This window comes from Vipera berus (assembly GCF_964194415.1).
Source record: "Vipera berus genome assembly, chromosome: 1".
NCBI lineage: Eukaryota > Metazoa > Chordata > Lepidosauria > Squamata > Viperidae > Vipera > Vipera berus.
In genome coordinates, this window is record NC_138202.1 from 135,424,653 (window position 1) to 135,444,390 (window position 19,738).

Consider the following 19,738-nt stretch of genomic DNA (forward strand, 5'->3'; position numbering starts at 1 on the left):
CCTTTGTATATATCAAGACTGATGGATAGATATAAGAAAACATGTATGTTTTCCATAGAAGGAAAATAAAAGAAAGAATATTCTTATAAAGAATAATAAACAACAAATGGATAACATTTAATTGACATTTTAAAGAATATGGGACGAACTGGTCATAATAATCTTATTGTAATAATATTAAGGAGGAAAATAAAAGATTTGAAAACTGAAATTTGCAACCAAGAAGAGACAAAACAATTCTTAAACAATCACAGTATCCCTCCTGCTCTCTACACTCTATGTTACCATGTATACAATATAGTTTGGAAAAGGTGAGCTTTAAACAGATTAATATATGTGTAGATGGAAAAAACTAGGTATTTAATACTGTATTACTAAATGATACTTTCAAAATTCATCCTTCAATTCAACCACAGTAAACAACACAAAAAGTTTTTAGGTTATATAAACCAACTATCAGTCTGATGCCAGTGAAGGGAAAATTAAGATTCTAGCCAGTAAAATCTTTTGCAACACAGAGTTCATGGAGCAGCAACTCTGCCTTAGTTGTTACTCAATACCAGATATACAGAGTCATAGTAATAATTATGACTAAAGTGACCCCATCATCAGTTCACATTTGCTTACTGGATTAGCAATCCAGTGCTATATACTTTCTGAAGGAACGTCTTGGAAGTTGAATCATGGCAACTGGACTTATCTTTTTGTTGATTTGAGACATTTTGCTGCCCATCCAAGCTGCTTCTTCAGCCTTAAAAAATTGGTTAGGAGAGTCAGAGTAGACAGAGAGGTGTTGGAATGTGCCAACTCCTAAAATTCTTAGGGGTACTTCCACACCAATCCCAAATTCTACTTGGATTTTACTCTACTCATATTCTCCTAACCAACTTGTTCAGACTGAAGAATCTGCTTGTATGGACAGCAAAATGTCTCAAAGCAATAAGAAAATATGTACAGTTGCCATGACTCAACTTCTAGACAACTCTACCTAGATAATGGAGAATCTTCATTGACGTATTCCAAAGAAAACCTTTCAATATAGCCTGTTTTGAATCAACTAGGATTTGTCCTTGCTTTGTTTTTAAGAATGCGGCATGCATAATATAGTTTTCTAATTTGTCACAATTGAACTTTCTATGGATGACATCAGAAAACCAATAAATATCTTTTGCAGTAGCTGCAGTAGGCTAGAAGCACAAGTAGAAACGCTGGCTGAACAAGGAGTAATGAACAAGGAGTAATTAGTTATTTATTTATAGAGGTTATATGGCCCCATATCTCAAAAATCCTAAACAACAAACAACGAAACCAGTAAAACCAATATAAAATATATCATACCCTTTCTAATAAGACACCACAGCATACACCACCACATACTCCTAACCCCCTTATTCAACTCAGCCCAATCTTTAGGAGAAAAGCTAGACTTTTATGGTTTTTTGGAAGTTTAAAATAGTATTCTTCTCCCCTCCCCTGGACTTCTAGGAGGTTTTTACATGAGGTCAGGGTAGCTATGGAGCAGGAACCACCATGCTCTGAAAGTGGTTCAACAATTCGATAGACCATTTACATCTCAGAACAAGAATGAACAGAAGTTGCCTTCAATGGGAAACTTGAACCAATGTCTCAAAAACAAACACCAACATTAGCTCTGTAGTACTGATAGTCCTCAACTTACAACCATTTGTTTAGTGACTGTTCAAAGTTACAGCAGCACTGAAAAAAGTGACATGACCATTTTTCATACTTACAACCATTGCAGCATCCTCATGGTCATCTGTTCAAAATCCAGGCTCTTGGAAACTGGCATGTATTTATTGCAGTTGCACTGTCCTGGGATCATGTGATCACCATATGTCATCTTCCCAGCGGGCTTCTGACAAGCAAAGTCAATGGGGGAAGCTGGATTCATTTAATGATCACATGTTCACTTAACAACTGCAGTGATTCACTTAAACAGTTGAGGTTAAAATAATCATAAAATGGGGGCAAAACTGTTTTGCTTAACAATGGAAATTTTGGGCTCAACTGTGGTCTTAAGTTGAGGACTACCTGTAGTTTCATCTAAACCACTTCTTAGTTGGTACAGAGTACAGAGACCTGCAACTGCTTTTGAAGTGGCTCACAATTCCTATGTAGAAGCTTTAATTATGTCTTCTGGGGAGGAAAAAAATCCATGCAAGAAAATGATGACCCATCAAAGAAGAGCAAACACAGGATGGGTCACTGCTGGCAAACATCTTTAAAAACTGCAATTTTAGGCAACTATACCATTAGCTGCTTCCTTGAGTCATCCTCTTATTTTTGTTGTTCCTCTTGAATGCTGTCACTGTAAGCATCTTTGGGGGAAAATCCAGCAGTCTGTTTTTTCACAGAGGTATCACCGGAAACATTTGTTATCCATAATTTGTTCATGCATGAACTACAATCTTGCCAGTGATGGGATTCAGCCAGTTTGCACCAGTTCGGCAGAACCGGTAGCTAATTTTTTTGTTGCCCAAGCCCAGAATGGACTTCCGGAAGCGGCACCCATACAGAGAACTGGTTGTTCACATATTTGAATCCCACCACTGAATCTTACCAACAATGATAAAGACACAAATGTTGATCAAAAGATAAACAAGTATTCCATAGCACAATGTTATAATGAAGGCTACAATGAGACTCATATTTCTAATACTACACAGTTGTTACAGCTCCATTAAATTGTATTGCTAATCCCTCACTTCTTTCCTTGCCACTGACACAAATACATTTTAACTGTACCTTAAAGAAATGTAATTATTTATCGGGCAGCTAGTTTCTGATTCTTACAAGTCAAAGGAAAAATTCAGCCTCTCTAGTTTCCTTAGATTTTTTCCCCAGAAAATTTTAAAAGAACTACCACTCAGCACATAAACATTTTTCTCTTTGTGCTTTCCAATTAATACGATTACAGCCTTTGAAGCTGTCTTCTCAAACAACTTTTTCACTGTATTTTTCTAGTCCAGAATATGGAAATTCTGGAGGCCAAAAAAATAATAATCTAATGATGTTATCAGCTGGTCATATCATCCTGGAGAGATTTTTGTTTTAGTATGTTTTCAAGTCTTGCTTGCATATTTTGAGAGTGGCTTTTTGTTTGCATTTATCTTATCTTCTATAACAACACACTTCAAAAGCAAATTTAAATAGCAAATTGTGCATCATGTATACTTAAGCCCAGTCTCTTAATGCTGCTGTTGGTTATTTTTAATTCTATTTTTAAAAATACGACAGTGTAGCAAAATTACACTTATTTTACTTCTAAGCACTTATGAGCAAACATACTCTTTTTTAATCACATCCAAGATAGCATTTGTCTTTTTTAGCAAATGCATCACATTTCTGGCTCAGGTTTAAATTGTGGTCGGCCAGGACTCTCTGATCCCTTTCTCATATTTTACTGCTAAGCCAAGTCTCAATATTTTTTATAAGTATTGTACTTTTATCATTTCCTACCTTGATGCAGGTTGATATTTCTCTCTGTTCAATTCTAGCTTGTTTATTTCAATTTCATCTCACTGGTCAAACCTATGTTCCATTATTGTTATTGTTCTCATTATCTTTCTCTTTTGAAGTATTAGTCACCCACCTCATCCAAATGCTACACAAAATTACTCTACAGCCAATTTCTGTTTATACTTGTTTGTAATTATTACTCAATGTTTGGCAATTCTATTCACATTTTTGTTAAGTAATAGAACTACAAAGATGTTGAGTTTGCTTACAGACAGCATAAGACAGCATGCAAAACATGGTCTCTGGAATTCTTTTCAGCCTCTTAATATTCGGCTCTGTTTATACTTGTTTGCAATTATTACTCAATGTTTGGCAATTCTATTCACATTTTTGTTAAGTAATGTTTAATGATAGAACTACAAAGATGTTGAGTTTGCTTACAGACAGCATAAGACAACATGCAAAACATGGTCTCTGGAATTCTTTTCAACCTCTTAATACTTGGCTCATTTTGAATCGTGTGATTAGGAAAGACGATGTAAAAAAAAAGGGGGGGGACTTAAAATGGACAGTTGTCAATTTTCCTACAGACTTCCCTAGGGGTCATTCTTTTCTTCTCGGGAGTCCCCAATTGGATCAATTTCAATTTGAAACACAATCTTTCGTTTGGCAGCATCTTCTTGAACATAAAATTTGGCCTTGTTCTCTTCAATGTTTGGAGAGTTACCATGTTGATGGACAGGCAGAATCCTGACTCCTTTTACATAATTCAGAGTCATTGAAAGTCAGGTGGCACATAAATTTATCAAACTGTTATTTCTAAATGCCCACTGGGTTGTAAAAAATAAAAAGAAACAAACATACAGTAGTTTTAAATTACATTCTTTCTTTAAAAAATAAAGCTAGGTGATGTCCAAATAGTGATATCTTTTTCTTTTCATTTTTGCTGATAAAAAGGAGGAAATGGTCACTGTTTGTATATTTTTCACAAAGTATGCAGATGTGCAGGGTTTTTCCCCCCCCTAGGAAAGTTATATTCATCCAGGATACAAATATCACATACAGAAACTATTTCTGTATTCTTAGATACTTTTGGTTTTCTTTTTAATTATACAAAGAGACTAATTTGACAGTTTCAGGGTAGAGCTCCTGGCCAATTGGATTGAGGATTACTACCTCTTGCTCTTCTGAAAGATCCAAGGCAAATTAAATCAGGTCTTTCTTGACAGATTTTCTTTTATTGACTTTTCATTATTTTGTGAAGAGATTTCTAAGAATAACTTCTGTTAATGTGAAAAGGCATCACTGAAAAGGTAGAGGTGGGCCAGGAAGTTGGGGAACAGTTCAATGTTTGAGAAAAACAGAAATGAGCATACAATAGTTGTCTCAGAAAAAAAGCAAACCCCTTTTGTAAAAATAAAGTATGCGTATGTTGTGTTTGTGTGTGAATGATTAACTTCATGCCCTCAACTAAAAATTAAAGGTACTAAGTTAGTCAAATTAGTAATATTCACTTATAATCCTACTTTTATTTTTAAAATAGTACTCTCTGCCATTTAGTTGCTCAGAAGTTTGGAGTTATTCTTGCATTATGTTATTGTCACACTTTCGCTAATACTGGTCACCAATGTTTGGCTGACAGAATTTCTAAATGTAGTCTCTACACAGAAAATGTTTACACTTTGACAAGAAAAATACTGTAAGTGGACTCTACAGTGGGTTTTTTTTCTTACTCTAACATATTTACTTTGTATTAGTGTAAGTCTGGAACAATTTGTCTAATTAATCGATAATTAGAGAAAAATAACCATAGGTTTGTTTCTACTTCCCTCTTCTAAATGTGTTATTCTTTTTTTTTTTGTATAGCCTACAATATCTTTATTTGGGAAATAAATATGAACATCACACAACTGTACCATCACTGGGGAAAAGACCTAAATACACGTAGTCCTTAACCTATGACCACAACTGAGCCCAAAATTTCCATTGCTAAGCATTGTTAAGTGAGTTTTGTCCTATTTTATAACCTTGCTAGTTAAGAAAATCACTGCAATTGACTTCTCCATTGACTTTGCTTCTCACAGGGTCGTAAAAAGTGATCATATGACCCTGGGTCATTGCAAGTGTTATAATTACATGCCAAGCATCTGAATTTTGATCAGGTGACCATGGGGATGCTGCAATGGTTGTAAGTGTGAAACAGACATAAATCACTTTTTTCAGCACCATTGTAATTTCAAACAGTCACTAAATGAATGGTTTTAAGTTGAGGACTACCTGTAGTCATCAGAGGATTGCTTCCAATGAGGGCATTAAGCAAATATCACAATTAGTTCAGATTACTACTAAAGCATTGTTCAGCATTACAGGCACCAACGATGTTGGATTTGATGATCCCCTGATCTTCTCCTCTGTTCATCCCTAAGCTACATACAGGGCATTCAGAAAGTGCTCAGACCCCCTTCACTTTTGTCAAATTTGTTATGCCGCAACCTGATTCTACAGTTGTTGAAATTCAATTCAATTTTTTTTCTTATTAATCTACACTCAATATCCCATAAAGGCAAATGAAAACTGAATTTTTAGAAATGTCTATAAATTTAATTAAAAAGAAAATGTCTATAAATTTAATTAAAAAGAAAAAAATGAAATCACATTGGCATAAGTATTCAGACCCTTTGCAAACTTGAAATTTAGCTCAGGTGCCTCCCATGTCTCTTGTTACTGCCATGTTTCTACAGCTTGATTGGAGTCGACCTGTGGTAAATTAAATTGATTGGACATGATTTGGAAAGGCACACACCTCTCTTTCAGGCCTCACAGCTGAAAATGCACACTGTAGCAGACCAAAAACTATGAGGTCAAAGGAACTGCTTGAAGAGTTCAGAGACAGATCTGAGGAAGGCTACAATAAAATTTCTGCTATACTGAAGGTTCCTAAAAGCACAGTGCCCTCCATAACTCTCAAATGGAAGATGTTTGGTACAACCAGGACTCTTCCAAGAGCTGGTCACCCAATCAAACTGAACAATCATGGGAGAAGGGCCTTAGTAAGAGAGGTGACCAAGAACCCAATGGTCACTCTGACTGAGCTTGAGAGATTCTCTGTGGATGTGGGACAGAGTTCCAGAATGATAAGGATACAAGCTAATTTGAGGTCTAATTCACATGGAGCTCCATTTCCATCTGTCCTGTTTACCATCATTCACTCCCTAGAGACTAAAATGGACGTTCTGAAACTTGAGCTGGCCACGAACAAAGAGTGTATATCAGAGGTGGTGACCCTTTGAGAGCTGTATGCAATGAAATTTCAATTTGATGTATGCCGAATGGTGTACAATCAAAGTGACAATAAAGTTGTTGTTGTTGTTATCATCATCATCATCGTAGCCCTCCACCGATCTGGGCTTTATGACAGAGTGGCTAAATGGAAGCTTCTCCTCAGTGCAAAACACATGAAAGTCTGTTTGGAGTTTGCAAAAAAAGTACCTGAAGGACTCTCAGCCTGTGAGGAACAAAATTCTCTGGTCTGATGAAACCAAGATTGAACTGTTTGGCCTCAATTCTAAACATTATGTCTGGAGGACACCAGGCACCTCTCATCAGCTGCACATTATCATCCCAACAGTGAAGTATGGTAGTGGCAGTATCATGCTGTGAGGGTGTTTTTCAGCAGCAGGGATTGGAAGACGAGTCAGGATTTAGGGAAAGCTTAATGGAGCAAAGTACAGTGATATTTTAATTGGGTTTTAATTGGAGTTTAACAGGGGTTTTATTTTATTCAAGGACTAAATTTAATTATTTTAATTGTTCTTAACTTTTGTAATTTGTATTGTTATTTTAAATACCTTGTGAACCGCCCTGAGTCCTACGGGAGAAGGGCGGTATATAAGTCCAATAAACATAAACCTTGAGCCTTGGTGGAGCAGTGGGCTAATGCCTCCTTAAGTAACACCAGCTGCCTGCAATTAGTGCAGGTTCGCATCCCACCAGGCTCAAGGTTGACTCAGCCTTCCATCCTTCTGAGGTAGGTAAAAAGAGGACCCAGATTGTTGGGGGCAATTAAGCTGACTTTGTAATAATGCCGCTTGGGGTGTGTGTGAAAGCCCTAATAAGCAGGCATATACATAGAATGAAGGCTACTGCTAAGCTTGTAAGCCGCCCTGAGTCTTCGGAGAAGGGCGGGATATAAATGGAATTAAAATAAATAAAAATAAATTAAAAATAAACATAAACTTATTCTCAATGAAAACCTGTTCCACAGTGCCCAGGATCTCAGACTGGGCAGCCCTCCAAACCGGCAGACGAAAGACCAGCCATAGCAATATGGCTCATCACTAGGCTGTATCCTGAACATTAGATCTTGTGATGAATTGTGATAAGGGGAATTGGGATTATTTAAAATTTGGAAATTATATATATCAAATGTTAAATTTAAATATTAATGGGAAATTAAAAAATGGTAAAAAGTAACCAGGACATTGTCTAAAAAGACTGAATGTTAAAACAACTAGACATGTATAAACTAAAAATTATTGATAAATGTAAGAAAGTTATTTTTATTTAATTGATATAATAAGAATTGTATTAATTTAAATATGAGACAGTAAATACTAAGGGGAAAAGAGGAAACATTTAATGTAATAGTTTGAGATCTGTACTAAAGATATTTGTATGTTATTGAATTATTGACCAACCCATCCACCACATTGCTTTTCAAATATTTAAGTGTAAAACTAGAAAATTGATAAAATTTTCTAAGAAAGAAAGAAAGAAAGAAAGAAAGAAAGAAGAAGGAAGGAAGGAAGGAAGGAAGGAAGGAAGGAAGGAAGGAAGGAAAGAAAGAAAGAAAGAAAGAAAGAAAGAAAGAAAGAAAGAAAGAAAGAAAGAAAGAAAGAAAGAAAGAAAGAAAAAATGGCTGTCCACCAATTGTGGCCATCCAATCTGACCAAGCTTGAGAGGATTTGCAAGGAAGAATGGCAGAAAATCCCACAATCCAGGTATGCAAAGTTGTTGTGTTATACCCAAAAAGACTTCTACAAAGTACTTAGAGAAGGGTCTGAATATTTATGCCAATGTGATATTTCAGTTTTTTTCTTTTTAATAAATTTACACACATTTCTAAAATTCTGTTTTCACTTTGTCATTATGGGGTGTTAAGTGTAGATTAATGAAGAAAATGAATTTCAACAACTGTAAAATCAGGCTGCAGCATAACAAAATTGACAAAAGTGAAGGGGGTCTGAATATTTTCTGAATGCACTGTATATTTTCTTCTATTCATGTGTAAGTGAATGATTAACTCATAGTTGAAGCAATCCAGTGCCCATTTATTTTGCTGAAACTATGAAAATGAACCAAGTAGACTTATGGTCATTATCATCATCATTTTAGCCATTGTCTGTCCACCCAGAATAGGCCTCTTTTTAATATTATAGATAAAATTATCAAATTTCAAAGGAAACCATCTTGCAAATTTATCTTTTCTTTTAGAATACTATCCATTTACATAGCTACACCATGTTGCAAGCACAGCATCTTCTTAAGTTATCTGGAGCCCTGTTACTGGGAGCTATACCTGCCCCCCCAAAAATAATGGCAGTAAGTGCTCTGTTGTGTTCCCAATGCAACTATTTTAAGGATATTAATAATTCACAAATTGTCTTTATTTAGTTTGGAGGGACCACATGGCTGAACTTGTTACTTAACAGTATAGCATCTGTCACTTTCTATTATATTATTCATATTATTGCATGTTCTAGGTTGAAAAACTGGATACATTCACACCTAAGTCTAAGCCCTAATTTTTTAATTTTCATTTGATTTGATGAATAAGAAACACATAAGAATAAGCTATAATAGCTGGAATTAAGCAAACCAAGTTATATGATAATAACCAATTCACACATAATGCTAAAATATGAGTTTGTGTTTGAAAAACATTTATAAGCCATAGGTAGTTTAAAATATAGCTGCTATAATTGGAAGAGTGCTTAGAAATAATATTTCAATGGTATTAGAAGAGCTTATCAGCACAAGATGTATTTTATGTATGAGAAATGATGAGTAAACACAATTGGTTACTCTACAGAGATGTACTAGAATTTTTCAAGGGGATTGTAAAATGAAATCAAAAGATGATTCAATAACTGAGGGATGTTCTTGTCAATTTCTTACGTACAATTAAAAGAAAAAAATAAAGTGGATAAAAGATATTATGATTTTACACAGAGTAAGATTTAATTTGAATTAGAATTATGTACAGCATAATAATGAACATGTTACTGCTAAAACTTATTAACTTTTATTGAAATATAAGACAGAAGAAGAAGAAATGAAATAATGTATCATAAAAAGAGCTAAAAACTTTAGTTATAATACACAAATAGACCACTGGAAAAATATGTGGTTGAAAGGACTGAAATTTACATTATGTTCTAGCTTTAAAGGGAATGTTTATATAATGATGTATCGTTGATGTTTGTTGCCAGATAAATTGTGATGTTTGTTGCCATATAAATTGTATATAAAAGTACTTGAATCTTTTTTGGAAATGTGAACAACATGAAGAGACATTTTTATCATGTTTAGTTGACATGTAAAAAAAAAGCTAAAACCAGGGCGCTTTTTTTGTGTCATAGAACACACCGGAACAGAGTTCCGGCACCTTTTTTTGATGGATTTTCCAGAATTGCATTCTTTTCCTATTGTTTCCTTTCCTATCGTTTGTTTTTGAAAATGCTCTGCTGGTGGTAAGGTGTGAGTGGGGTCTGCTCCAGCGCTGTCTGCCTCCTCTAGGAGGAGCCATGAGGCACTGGAGCACCACAGGGAGAGCGTGGTTTGATTGGCTGGGTTGGACCATGTGGTGTGGAAGCCGATGGTGGCGGTGGAGGCCAACTTTCACGAGAGGGTGAGTGGGCCTTTTCCCTTCCTTTACAGAAGGTGGGGTGTGAGGTTAAAAAGAGGCGAAGTGAGAAGAAAGTTTGCCCGACAGCGAAACTTTGCTGTTTCAGTTCCTTGGGTAGTTCAAAGGCTGGGATGCCTATGAAAATCTCTTTTTAGTCTTTTATACTTTATATTCAAACTGCAGAGGGGAAGAATAAGAACAAAGCCAATGTCTTGTGATTTGGAGGTATTATTAATAATACAGTAATAATAATATATATTAATTATGTATCGGTCAGATGTAAAGGTAGACCTACAGTATGAGGTTCAATCAGATCTATTTATTAAATTGGGTTTAACTTAAAAGTAAATTGAAAATAATCTGTTCACTGACAAAGTTTCAACTTTAATTTGTTTCAAGTCAATATGCATATTAAACTCCAAATGTAATTTTTTCCATCTTGTTTGACAACTTCTTAACAATCATTCAATCTTTTACAAGCAACCAAATTTTGTTTTATTGGGCCAATTTCATTCCACATAGAAAGCTGACATTTCCACTCATTAAACTATGCCAGTGGTAAATGTCCCAAAAGATTAATAAAATGCCTTCTTGTAATTTAAATATTAATAGTATTAACTTACCTTGAACAAAATCCTAGACTTTTAGATACACTAAAAATTGAAGGGTTTTTTTTCCAACTACAAAGGTAAACTTTGTAGGGTAGGCATGGCGGGTAGTATGACATGTGTGAGTTCCGGCGCCTTTTTTTTTTTTTACAAAAAAAAGCACTGGCTAAAACATTTTGGATAAAAATGCATGCATTAATTCAGAAATTCTTAAAAGTTAAAGTACAACTGAAACAAGAGACTCTTTTGGGACTCATGGATAAGCAACCAGAAAAATAATAATGGAACTTTGTTTTTATATATGACAACTGGAACAAAATTATTATATGCTCAAAAATGGAAAGACCTGATACTACCTACAACAGAGGAATGGTTGATGAAGTTGATAAAATTAAAAGCGAAGATAACTAAATTAACTTCTTCAATTAGAAAAAAAACAAGGTCTACATTTATGGTCAACTGGAAAACCCTTATAGATTTTTTGTATGAAACAAAAAAAATGCACTTGTGATTTTGATGATTAGGGGGAAAAAGATAATAGAGAAAAGTGAGATTTTTTTAAATAATTTAAAATAAGAGATAATTTTATAAATTTCCTTCCTTCCTTTCCTTCTTGTGCACTTTTAAATGTTTTATAAAATGTTAATTAAAATTATTTTAAAGGCATATTAGAACAGCTTAATTGGAGAGCTTCTAGACTGAACTCAAAGTGTTCTAAATGGTTCCACCACCACCCCATGCTAGCTTTAATATCATTGAAATTGACATCCCAACATTTTTAATGAGAAAATTTCCCATCCAATGTAGAAAAAAAGTATCTAATGAAGCTGCTGAACTGAGATATTAATCTGTAGAATGTTCTCAGGAAATCTCGCTTGCTTTTTATAACAGATTTATTTCCAAATATTTTAGGCTGCTTTAGCTCTGTTTGTTTGTGGGATAATTGCATTTATATTTCTTACTCTAGTATAATTTTTTGAGAGTACTTGTTTAAGCTGGGTATTTGATAGTATTTATTAACACATGAAACAAATTAGAAGATTTCTAAAAGTAGTTATGTGAATCAGGAAAATAAGTTCAGTGGCCTACAGGTAAACAAGTCATATATTGAGAATTTCTTTTGGTCAAAGAAAGAAATAGTAGGTAGTTAACCTTATTTATATCCTAAGGTATTTCATTGGCAATTAAACAGATATACTTGTCCACAGCCAGGCAGCCATGAAAGCTACATAATTGTTCTACATTTTATTCTACCCATTTAGAAGAAAGCAATAACAGTGTCCAAATTCTATTGGAATTGTTTATTTATGTACTTATTTACTTACTTGGGTGTATAAACTTCAATAAGAAATGAGTCTGTGCAGTTTAAAAATTCTAGAGAATAAATAAATCCCTAGTAAATAAATAAATACACAGTAAATTATAACTTTCATTTTGCAGATCACTGTTGCTCAGTGAATGTGCTAATACTGATTAAACAGATCATTTTGAAACCAAATCTTTATGTTATGCCAAGGGTGTCTCTGAAGTCACTTTCATATAAGAACTATAGTTAGTGGTAACGTCTCCTTCTGTTCAATATTATAAAGAGAGGAAGAGACATCTTAAAGTAGATTCTCCTCTGCTCATTCTCCTCATTCATATATTACCTATTCACTAATACTATAACTTAATAGCCAAAAAGCTTCTCTTTAAGAAAGCATGATATCTTTTTAATGTAGTAGTTCATTTTATTTTCCTTGGCTCCTTTAATGGCATTCTATATGTTTTATGAGGCACCAGTAACAATTACCCAGAAGGTAAAACAAAAACAAAATACAGCATCAATTTTATGTTAGTATAATACATAGTATCGGTATGCGCTGGAAGGTATAAAAATGATCCCTTCATCATTATTCAAATTGCCACTTTCCTGTAAAATGAACTGCATAGTCATTTCCCCTCATTTCCCCTCATCTGAGAAAACTCTTGTTAGAATTGTAAAAAAGATAGGAGGATCTTGATTACTTCTTATCGTTTTTTTGATGTTAATAATAACTTATTTGAGTGATTTATGCCAGTTCACTTTTTTTCTTAATCAGAAACTGTAATGTTTCTACAATTCCAAAATAGACAAAAATTTGAGAGTATAACATACAGAAAGTGTCCACCACTAAATTTCATTTAAAATTGGCTTAATTAATCCATTAGGAATTTTGGATGAAGTGAATATTGCCTAGATGTCATTTTTACTGTTTGAATATGGTTTGAACTTGTTTAACATCTTCAGTATGAGTGGGGAAAATGTTTTGGATTCTAAGCATTTTTAGCTCAAAGCAGGTTGTTCTGACCTTGTTAAGTGTGTTCTGATGCTGTTCTGACCATTCCCGAAATGTTCAGACTGTCCATTGTGTTTGAAACTGGTCTTACAGGTACAAAACAAGCATACCTCCACCACTTTTGAAGTGTTTTATGATTAGTGTACTTGTGGTAGGGACAGAATGTTGTTCCAAATTTGAAAACTACTGCGTACCACTACCCTTTAAATGTATTAGAAACAATCATATGGGGTATTGATTCAATAATATAATAAGAATATCTGCCCTGCAGAAATGGAGGCAGAGGTTTAGTTCAAGTTAAACAAATGGTTGAAGAAGAAAAGTACGCATTGGCTGATTATATAAAAGACAGCCAAGCACATGCATTGATACTAATTGGAACTTACTGAATGTGCAGGAAACAAAACATGAATATCAAAACAACATAGTAAAAACAGAATGCTGGCAAGGAAAAGCACAGCACGATCAATTTCTAAAATAAGATCAAAGAGAAAGTGGATAAAGATAAAAATCTGGCAATGGTTTACAAGTGGAATATTAAAAAAAGAAGATGAAGGTGTGACTGATTTGGCAGTTGAATAATACAATCCCAGCTAAATTTGCAGTTTATAGATGTCAGTATCAATTCTACAAAAACCCTTGAAAATGGAAAAGAATCAAAAATTTGACAAGGACAGGTAATATTGATCAATCTTGGATTACACTGTAAACAATTCCTCTAACCTCCATAATTGAGAATAAAGATCTTTTCTGTTTTTTAATCATTTATGTGATCCTTAATAAAAATTATAGCTGCATGATGAACATATGATGCCATCCCAACAGGGTTTCGAGGTCACTACTGGGTGAGCTTTTAATTTTTGTAATTAAAATGGCCATTCTTGAGGCCATATAACATATAAACAATATATCAATTTCACAAATTTTAATAATATCAAGGTTATACTTACACTATTAAGAGGAGTGGATACATATTTCGATCTGAGAAATCCTTTGGAAATGTTAACTGTAAAGGAAGTTCTTTTAAGAAAAGAGCAAAACATTAAAGGCTGGTAGTTTGAAAGATGAATTAAAAATACTATATGAAAACATATTGCCTTTTCCAAAATTTGCTAGTATATTTACCATAGTCATCAATGTGAAGCATTCTAGTTTCTGTTTGTAGTTTTTTTCTCATTGAAACTTCTTCTTCTAAAACAGAGTTGTTTTCTAAAATATAAAACTCTGTAAAATAAAAAGGTAAAAAAGGAACTAATGTACATGCATGCTTAATTGGATGGAAATTTTTAAATACAATTTTTATGGTAGATACAATGCATATTTTTGTAGAACAATTTTTAGAAAGGCACATTTAAAGAGTAAAATAAATATGGATATACTGTATAAGCATGCATATTGTATATAGATAGATACATTTCACTCCTATTTTCAATTAGTTTTAAAAGAACTATAACACTTGGAGAACGTAAAGCCAAAACTTCCTGCCATACTTTAGATGTGACCCAACTAGATTTTAATTACTGAGCCTTTGTGACCAGATTCATTGGCAGCTACAGCTGTAGTTTCCGCCTGCATTTCCAATAAAATTGGAAGTCCCTAAACTAAAAGATGCATATGCCTAACTATATGGAACCAGCATTTTTCTTCTGTGATTGATTTTACTAAGCTCTGTTAAATGCAAGGATAATCTTCACACGTTCAATCTTATAAATGACATCTAATGTATACAGCCCTTTTTATAGGTCTTTGGCTTTGTATATATGGTCTTAAAGGTGAACTCAGCAGAACAAATGGTTTAGTCCATACTGCATCCAAATAATGTACCATATAATTTTCTTTCACATATGCAATTTGGCTTTTACCTAAAGGAATCAGGTACAATAGAAGTTATTTGTTAGAGAAAAGTGTATTCTAAGTATAAAAACAAAGTTAGCAACATTTTATTTTTGGACATGCTAGGATAATACTAGTCAAAGATGAAGTTAAGAGAGATGCAACTTCCACAGATCTCTGGAAGTGCTTTTAATACTAAAATTATATCTGGCTTATGGTTATTATTATACTCTGGTTTCTCTTCAGATCGTATAAATCATTCATCTTTTATTAAAATTATATCTCAAATTAAGTAAAATGGAAGACAGTTTTTGAATAACAAGATGATATTAGTGGATTTTGATTTGTCTATTTATAAATACACATTAATTCAAAATTATCCTTCATCTATAAATCTCTAAAAAGAAATTTAAAATTACAGTTTGAAGGATTACTTGCTTTTTTTTAAAAAAAGGGCATCACTTGCATATGGATAGCTAGGTAAACAAATTTTTAAATTGGTAAACCACATCTTAATTTAATGAAATAATGAATAATCTAAGAGGCAGTTTCACAGTGTCAACTAAGCTGTTTTAAATACAATAATTTGACTAAAATTCAATCATATTGTTATTCCATTAATAGGAATGATGATCAAGTTTACATATATGTATATATGTATGTATATTTCCACAATTTTCTATATAAATAAATATTTTCCTCTGAATTTTTACAGGCAAGAATTTGACAAAGGTTCAGCACAACACTCTTTCACTTCTAAAACTATGATTTTATTGCATAACTTACTGGCTTTGTCTATTATGGGAAAGAATATTGCGCTTTAAATCAAAATGCATATATGAACATTCATTTAAATTGAATTATTTCCCCAGTTAAAGTGAATTGAATTATCCAAGTAGTGCATGTCTGCATAGAATGTACTGAAATATATTTTGAAGATGTATTTCAAAAACATATTTTGAAAAACTTACTTATATAGAAAACCTGTATGTGTTTCTTTGTATACTATATATGTGTCTTACTTGTATGTGTGTACATAAATGTGTTGAGTTGCTTAAACAGAGATTTAAGCACGTATAATATTTATATCATTAAAAAACAATGAATTAGATAACTGGCACTCAGAAACAATTCCTTAATCCAAACTAATTGTATTAGAGCTTTAAAGTATTTTAAAGCATATATAAGAAGTATTGTAATAGGAACTCAATTTGCATAGTTATTTAAAGAGGCTATGCCACTGTGCCATCTAATTATTGTAAGCATTAATGGGAAATAAAGGGTACTTATTAATGTAAAATCATCCTGAAAAATCCCTGATATATTATAGCTACTGTATTAATTTCACTCTGTTCTTATTGCTTACATGCATGTTTCCCCCCAAAAAAGTTGTAATTAAGATGAGGTTTAGAAATTAATTTCCTGAAGGTCTCAATTAAAAGGGAGAAAACCCACAAGAAAATCCCCAGTGAAATGGTATAACTTACTTTCAGGATTAATTGTGCTGTGCAGGCTGACAATTGGAACACCAGGACCTGTACAACACAGAAGGACAGGCACACAGAGGAAGTAAATAAAAGAAACTAGCTTTGGATTTCTCAGCTTAAAAAACTAAAGCAGAACATACATTATTCTAACACATAGTTTTCAAAACTTCTACTGCACATGCTTTAATACATAGCACATGAATGATCCCATTATTGCCAAGGCAAAAGCATAATCTCCTGGGAAATAATAAACGCGTGATCATTATTATCTTCATCATTTCAATTTCATAGCAGAGAAATTGACACACAGAGCGATTAATAGCCTGATTATATAAAGCACAGAGTACCTGCGGGTAATATTAAATCAAAGAGAGAATAGGGAACATTCAGACTTTGCAAAGTCATTTGGAGGCCATTAGAAAACTGAATGGAAATCTCAGAAGAAATGTATCCAAACTTCTTGTGGCTTTGATTCAATGTACAAATAAGAGTGCCCTAGTAAAGCGGATACCTGATTTTGTAGAAAAATAGACATGGAAAGGGGCCTTTCAGGGTGTCAAATCTGTCCTCTCCCTGCTCAATGCAGTAATTCAAATTAAAACGTCCTTGCTTCTACTTGAACACACTGGTGAAAGAGTCTGCCCTATTATTATTATTATTATTATTATTATTATTATTATTATTATTATTATTATTATTATTATTATTATTATTATTATTATTATTATTATTCCTCCTCCTCCTCCTCTTCCTCCTCTTATAGTATTTCACTCTCCAATGTTCAGAATACAAGCTGTCTTTAGAAATGTTTTTCTTTAGAACTGTGGATTGTGAAATAACTGTAGTAATAAATAAGTAAATAAATAAATATCTGTATATGTAGTTCATTCTCCTTCAACCTCCATAACCTTCCTGGGCCTCTTACTAATGATACCAAGAATGTTATTTCTGTCACTGATTGACAAATGAAATCATGCAGCAATCCAGGCTTTTGGCTGTGTGTAATTTCAATTTCATTGAAGAAAAGAGTGATATCCTCCTAAATAGTTTAATTAACTAGTGAATACAAGTTTAGTACATCTTTTACACAATTACTTCTAGTGATCCCTCTCCATTGGGTCATTATTTCATAGAGCATTCTATCATAGGAATGATTGAATTAGTACAAAATTTAAATTGTCCAATAAGGTAATTTTTATGTGTAATATACATAACAAATATATAATGCCACAGTTGAGATTTTGTAACTATTATAATAATGTAAACTATTTTTATTTGTAATAAAGTTATCACTGAGATACATAAATTTTTTGATGTTCAAAAACATTTCATTTTTTAAAAAAATAAGTGTAATAACTGTACAGTGAGAGCCTGGCTTACCCTTACACTGTAGAATGAAATACTTGATTGAAGGACTAAACTTTGCATTAAAATATGTACAAAGATCTTTCATAAAATTGCATGAGAGACATTGACGATTCAGCAATTCAGTTGTTGATACACTAAGGCAGTAAAAAAAATTGATCAAGCACAAGAAAACCTACAGCTAATATTCACTGCAAATATATTATTATCAGGAAAAAATCTTTCGTTTTAATTGTCAATATTTCAGACACTACAACAAGTCCTCAACTTACAACCAATATTGACCTCAAAATTTATGTTACTATGTAAGACAGTTAAGTGAGTTTTGACACATTTTACGACCTTTCTTGGCACTGTTGTTAAGTGAATCATTGCAGTTGTTAAGTTAGTAACATAGTTATTAAATGAATCTGGCTTTCCCATTGACTTTGTTTGTCAGAAGGTCGCAAAAGGTGAACCCATGACCCCATTTATGACTGCAACCGTCATAAATATGAACCAATTGCCAAGCATCCGAATATTGATTAAGTCACCATGGGGATGCTACTATGGTCATAAGAATGAAAAACAGTCATAAGTCATTTTTTTCAGTGCCACTGTAACTTTAAACGGTCACTAAACAAACAGTTGTAAATCGAGGACTACCTGTACTGGACAGGACTACATTGTTTCTTCTCTCAAACTTCCTCCCTATGTATTACCACATTTTTCTCTAGCAAAGGAATGCAGTGGGGAATGGAGGATGTGGAAATACATGTTTGTTAATACCAGGCTCATGATGCAAGAGAACAACACTGACTATAACTTTCATTTTTATTACTTCTATTTCCTGGATATTTTCCAATGCATATAAAATGCTAACTAGGCTTTCTTAGTATTATACTATGAAAGATGTATTTGAGTGATTATCTATCTGTCACAATATATATTGTTCCTATGAAATTTGTTTCTTTTATAAACCCACAGATTTATGTAGAATTTCTAAGGTATGCGTGGGATCTCTTTTGACATTTAAGTTAATAGCTTTTTGTAAACAAAGAGACACAGCCTTGTCAATCATTTAGGAATCATAATGTGCTCGATCTGCTTACCTATGTAATTGTCTTCCTCTTGGTGAATTTTCAGTACTTAAAAAATAACTGGCAAAATGAGAGAAAATACCTTCAGCTCAGGTGAATATGTACTAATTTGCTGTAGATAATAAACATAATGAACATCAGACCTAAGGGTTTCAGTTATATAGGACAAGGGCAGGTTCATTCTTACCATTAGATAGTTTGAAGTGGCTATCCACAAAACATCTTGAGGCTGGCTTATTTGTTTACATTGTTCCTAATCTTTCATTAGCAAAGAAGCTTTGCAATTCTAGACTTATTTTCCTCTTTCAGAATAAGATATCCAATTCATTTGTTGAGGCCATAATATGGTTTTTATCATCATGAACAAATTACCTCAGCATTCACGTTGACTAGAATGTGTCCTCAGAAGGAAATCTAAGAATTAGTATACCTGGCTTTGTAAAAATAAAATTGGACTATCACATATGCTATGCTCTATGCAGATGGAGCTTAATTAGTGATTAAAACACTTGTTTTACCATTAGTCTTGCTGTTTTGTGTTCAGAAGAGATTGTCTGCCTCAATTCTGCCAGTTTAAAAAGGAGAAGCAAATTAACTAATGATCAGGCAGAACAACTGATCTTGTTCTGAGAAAAAAAATGCAGGTATTCAAAGTACCCAT

General features: G+C 33.2%; 1 protein-coding gene across 4 annotated transcripts in view; it reads right to left on the minus strand.

Annotated features, from left to right (window-relative positions):
* Positions 1 to 19,738, minus strand: part of DPP10 (dipeptidyl peptidase like 10) — a 420,223-nt gene that overhangs the window by 25,720 nt on the left and 374,765 nt on the right. For all 4 annotated transcript variants that reach the window (XR_014026226.1, XM_081326185.1, XM_081326184.1 and 1 more), the window contains 5 exons: positions 19,090 to 19,137; positions 18,014 to 18,135; positions 16,634 to 16,681; positions 14,439 to 14,537; positions 14,264 to 14,333 (listed from right to left, as the gene is read on the minus strand). Coding sequence is in view for 3 of the 4 variants with exons in the window: in XM_081326185.1 (XP_081182311.1) it covers positions 14,264 to 14,333; positions 14,439 to 14,537; positions 16,634 to 16,681; positions 18,014 to 18,135; positions 19,090 to 19,137 (387 nt within the window). In the remaining variant the exon portion in view is untranslated. The remainder of the gene's footprint in view (positions 1 to 14,263; positions 14,334 to 14,438; positions 14,538 to 16,633; positions 16,682 to 18,013; positions 18,136 to 19,089; positions 19,138 to 19,738) is intronic.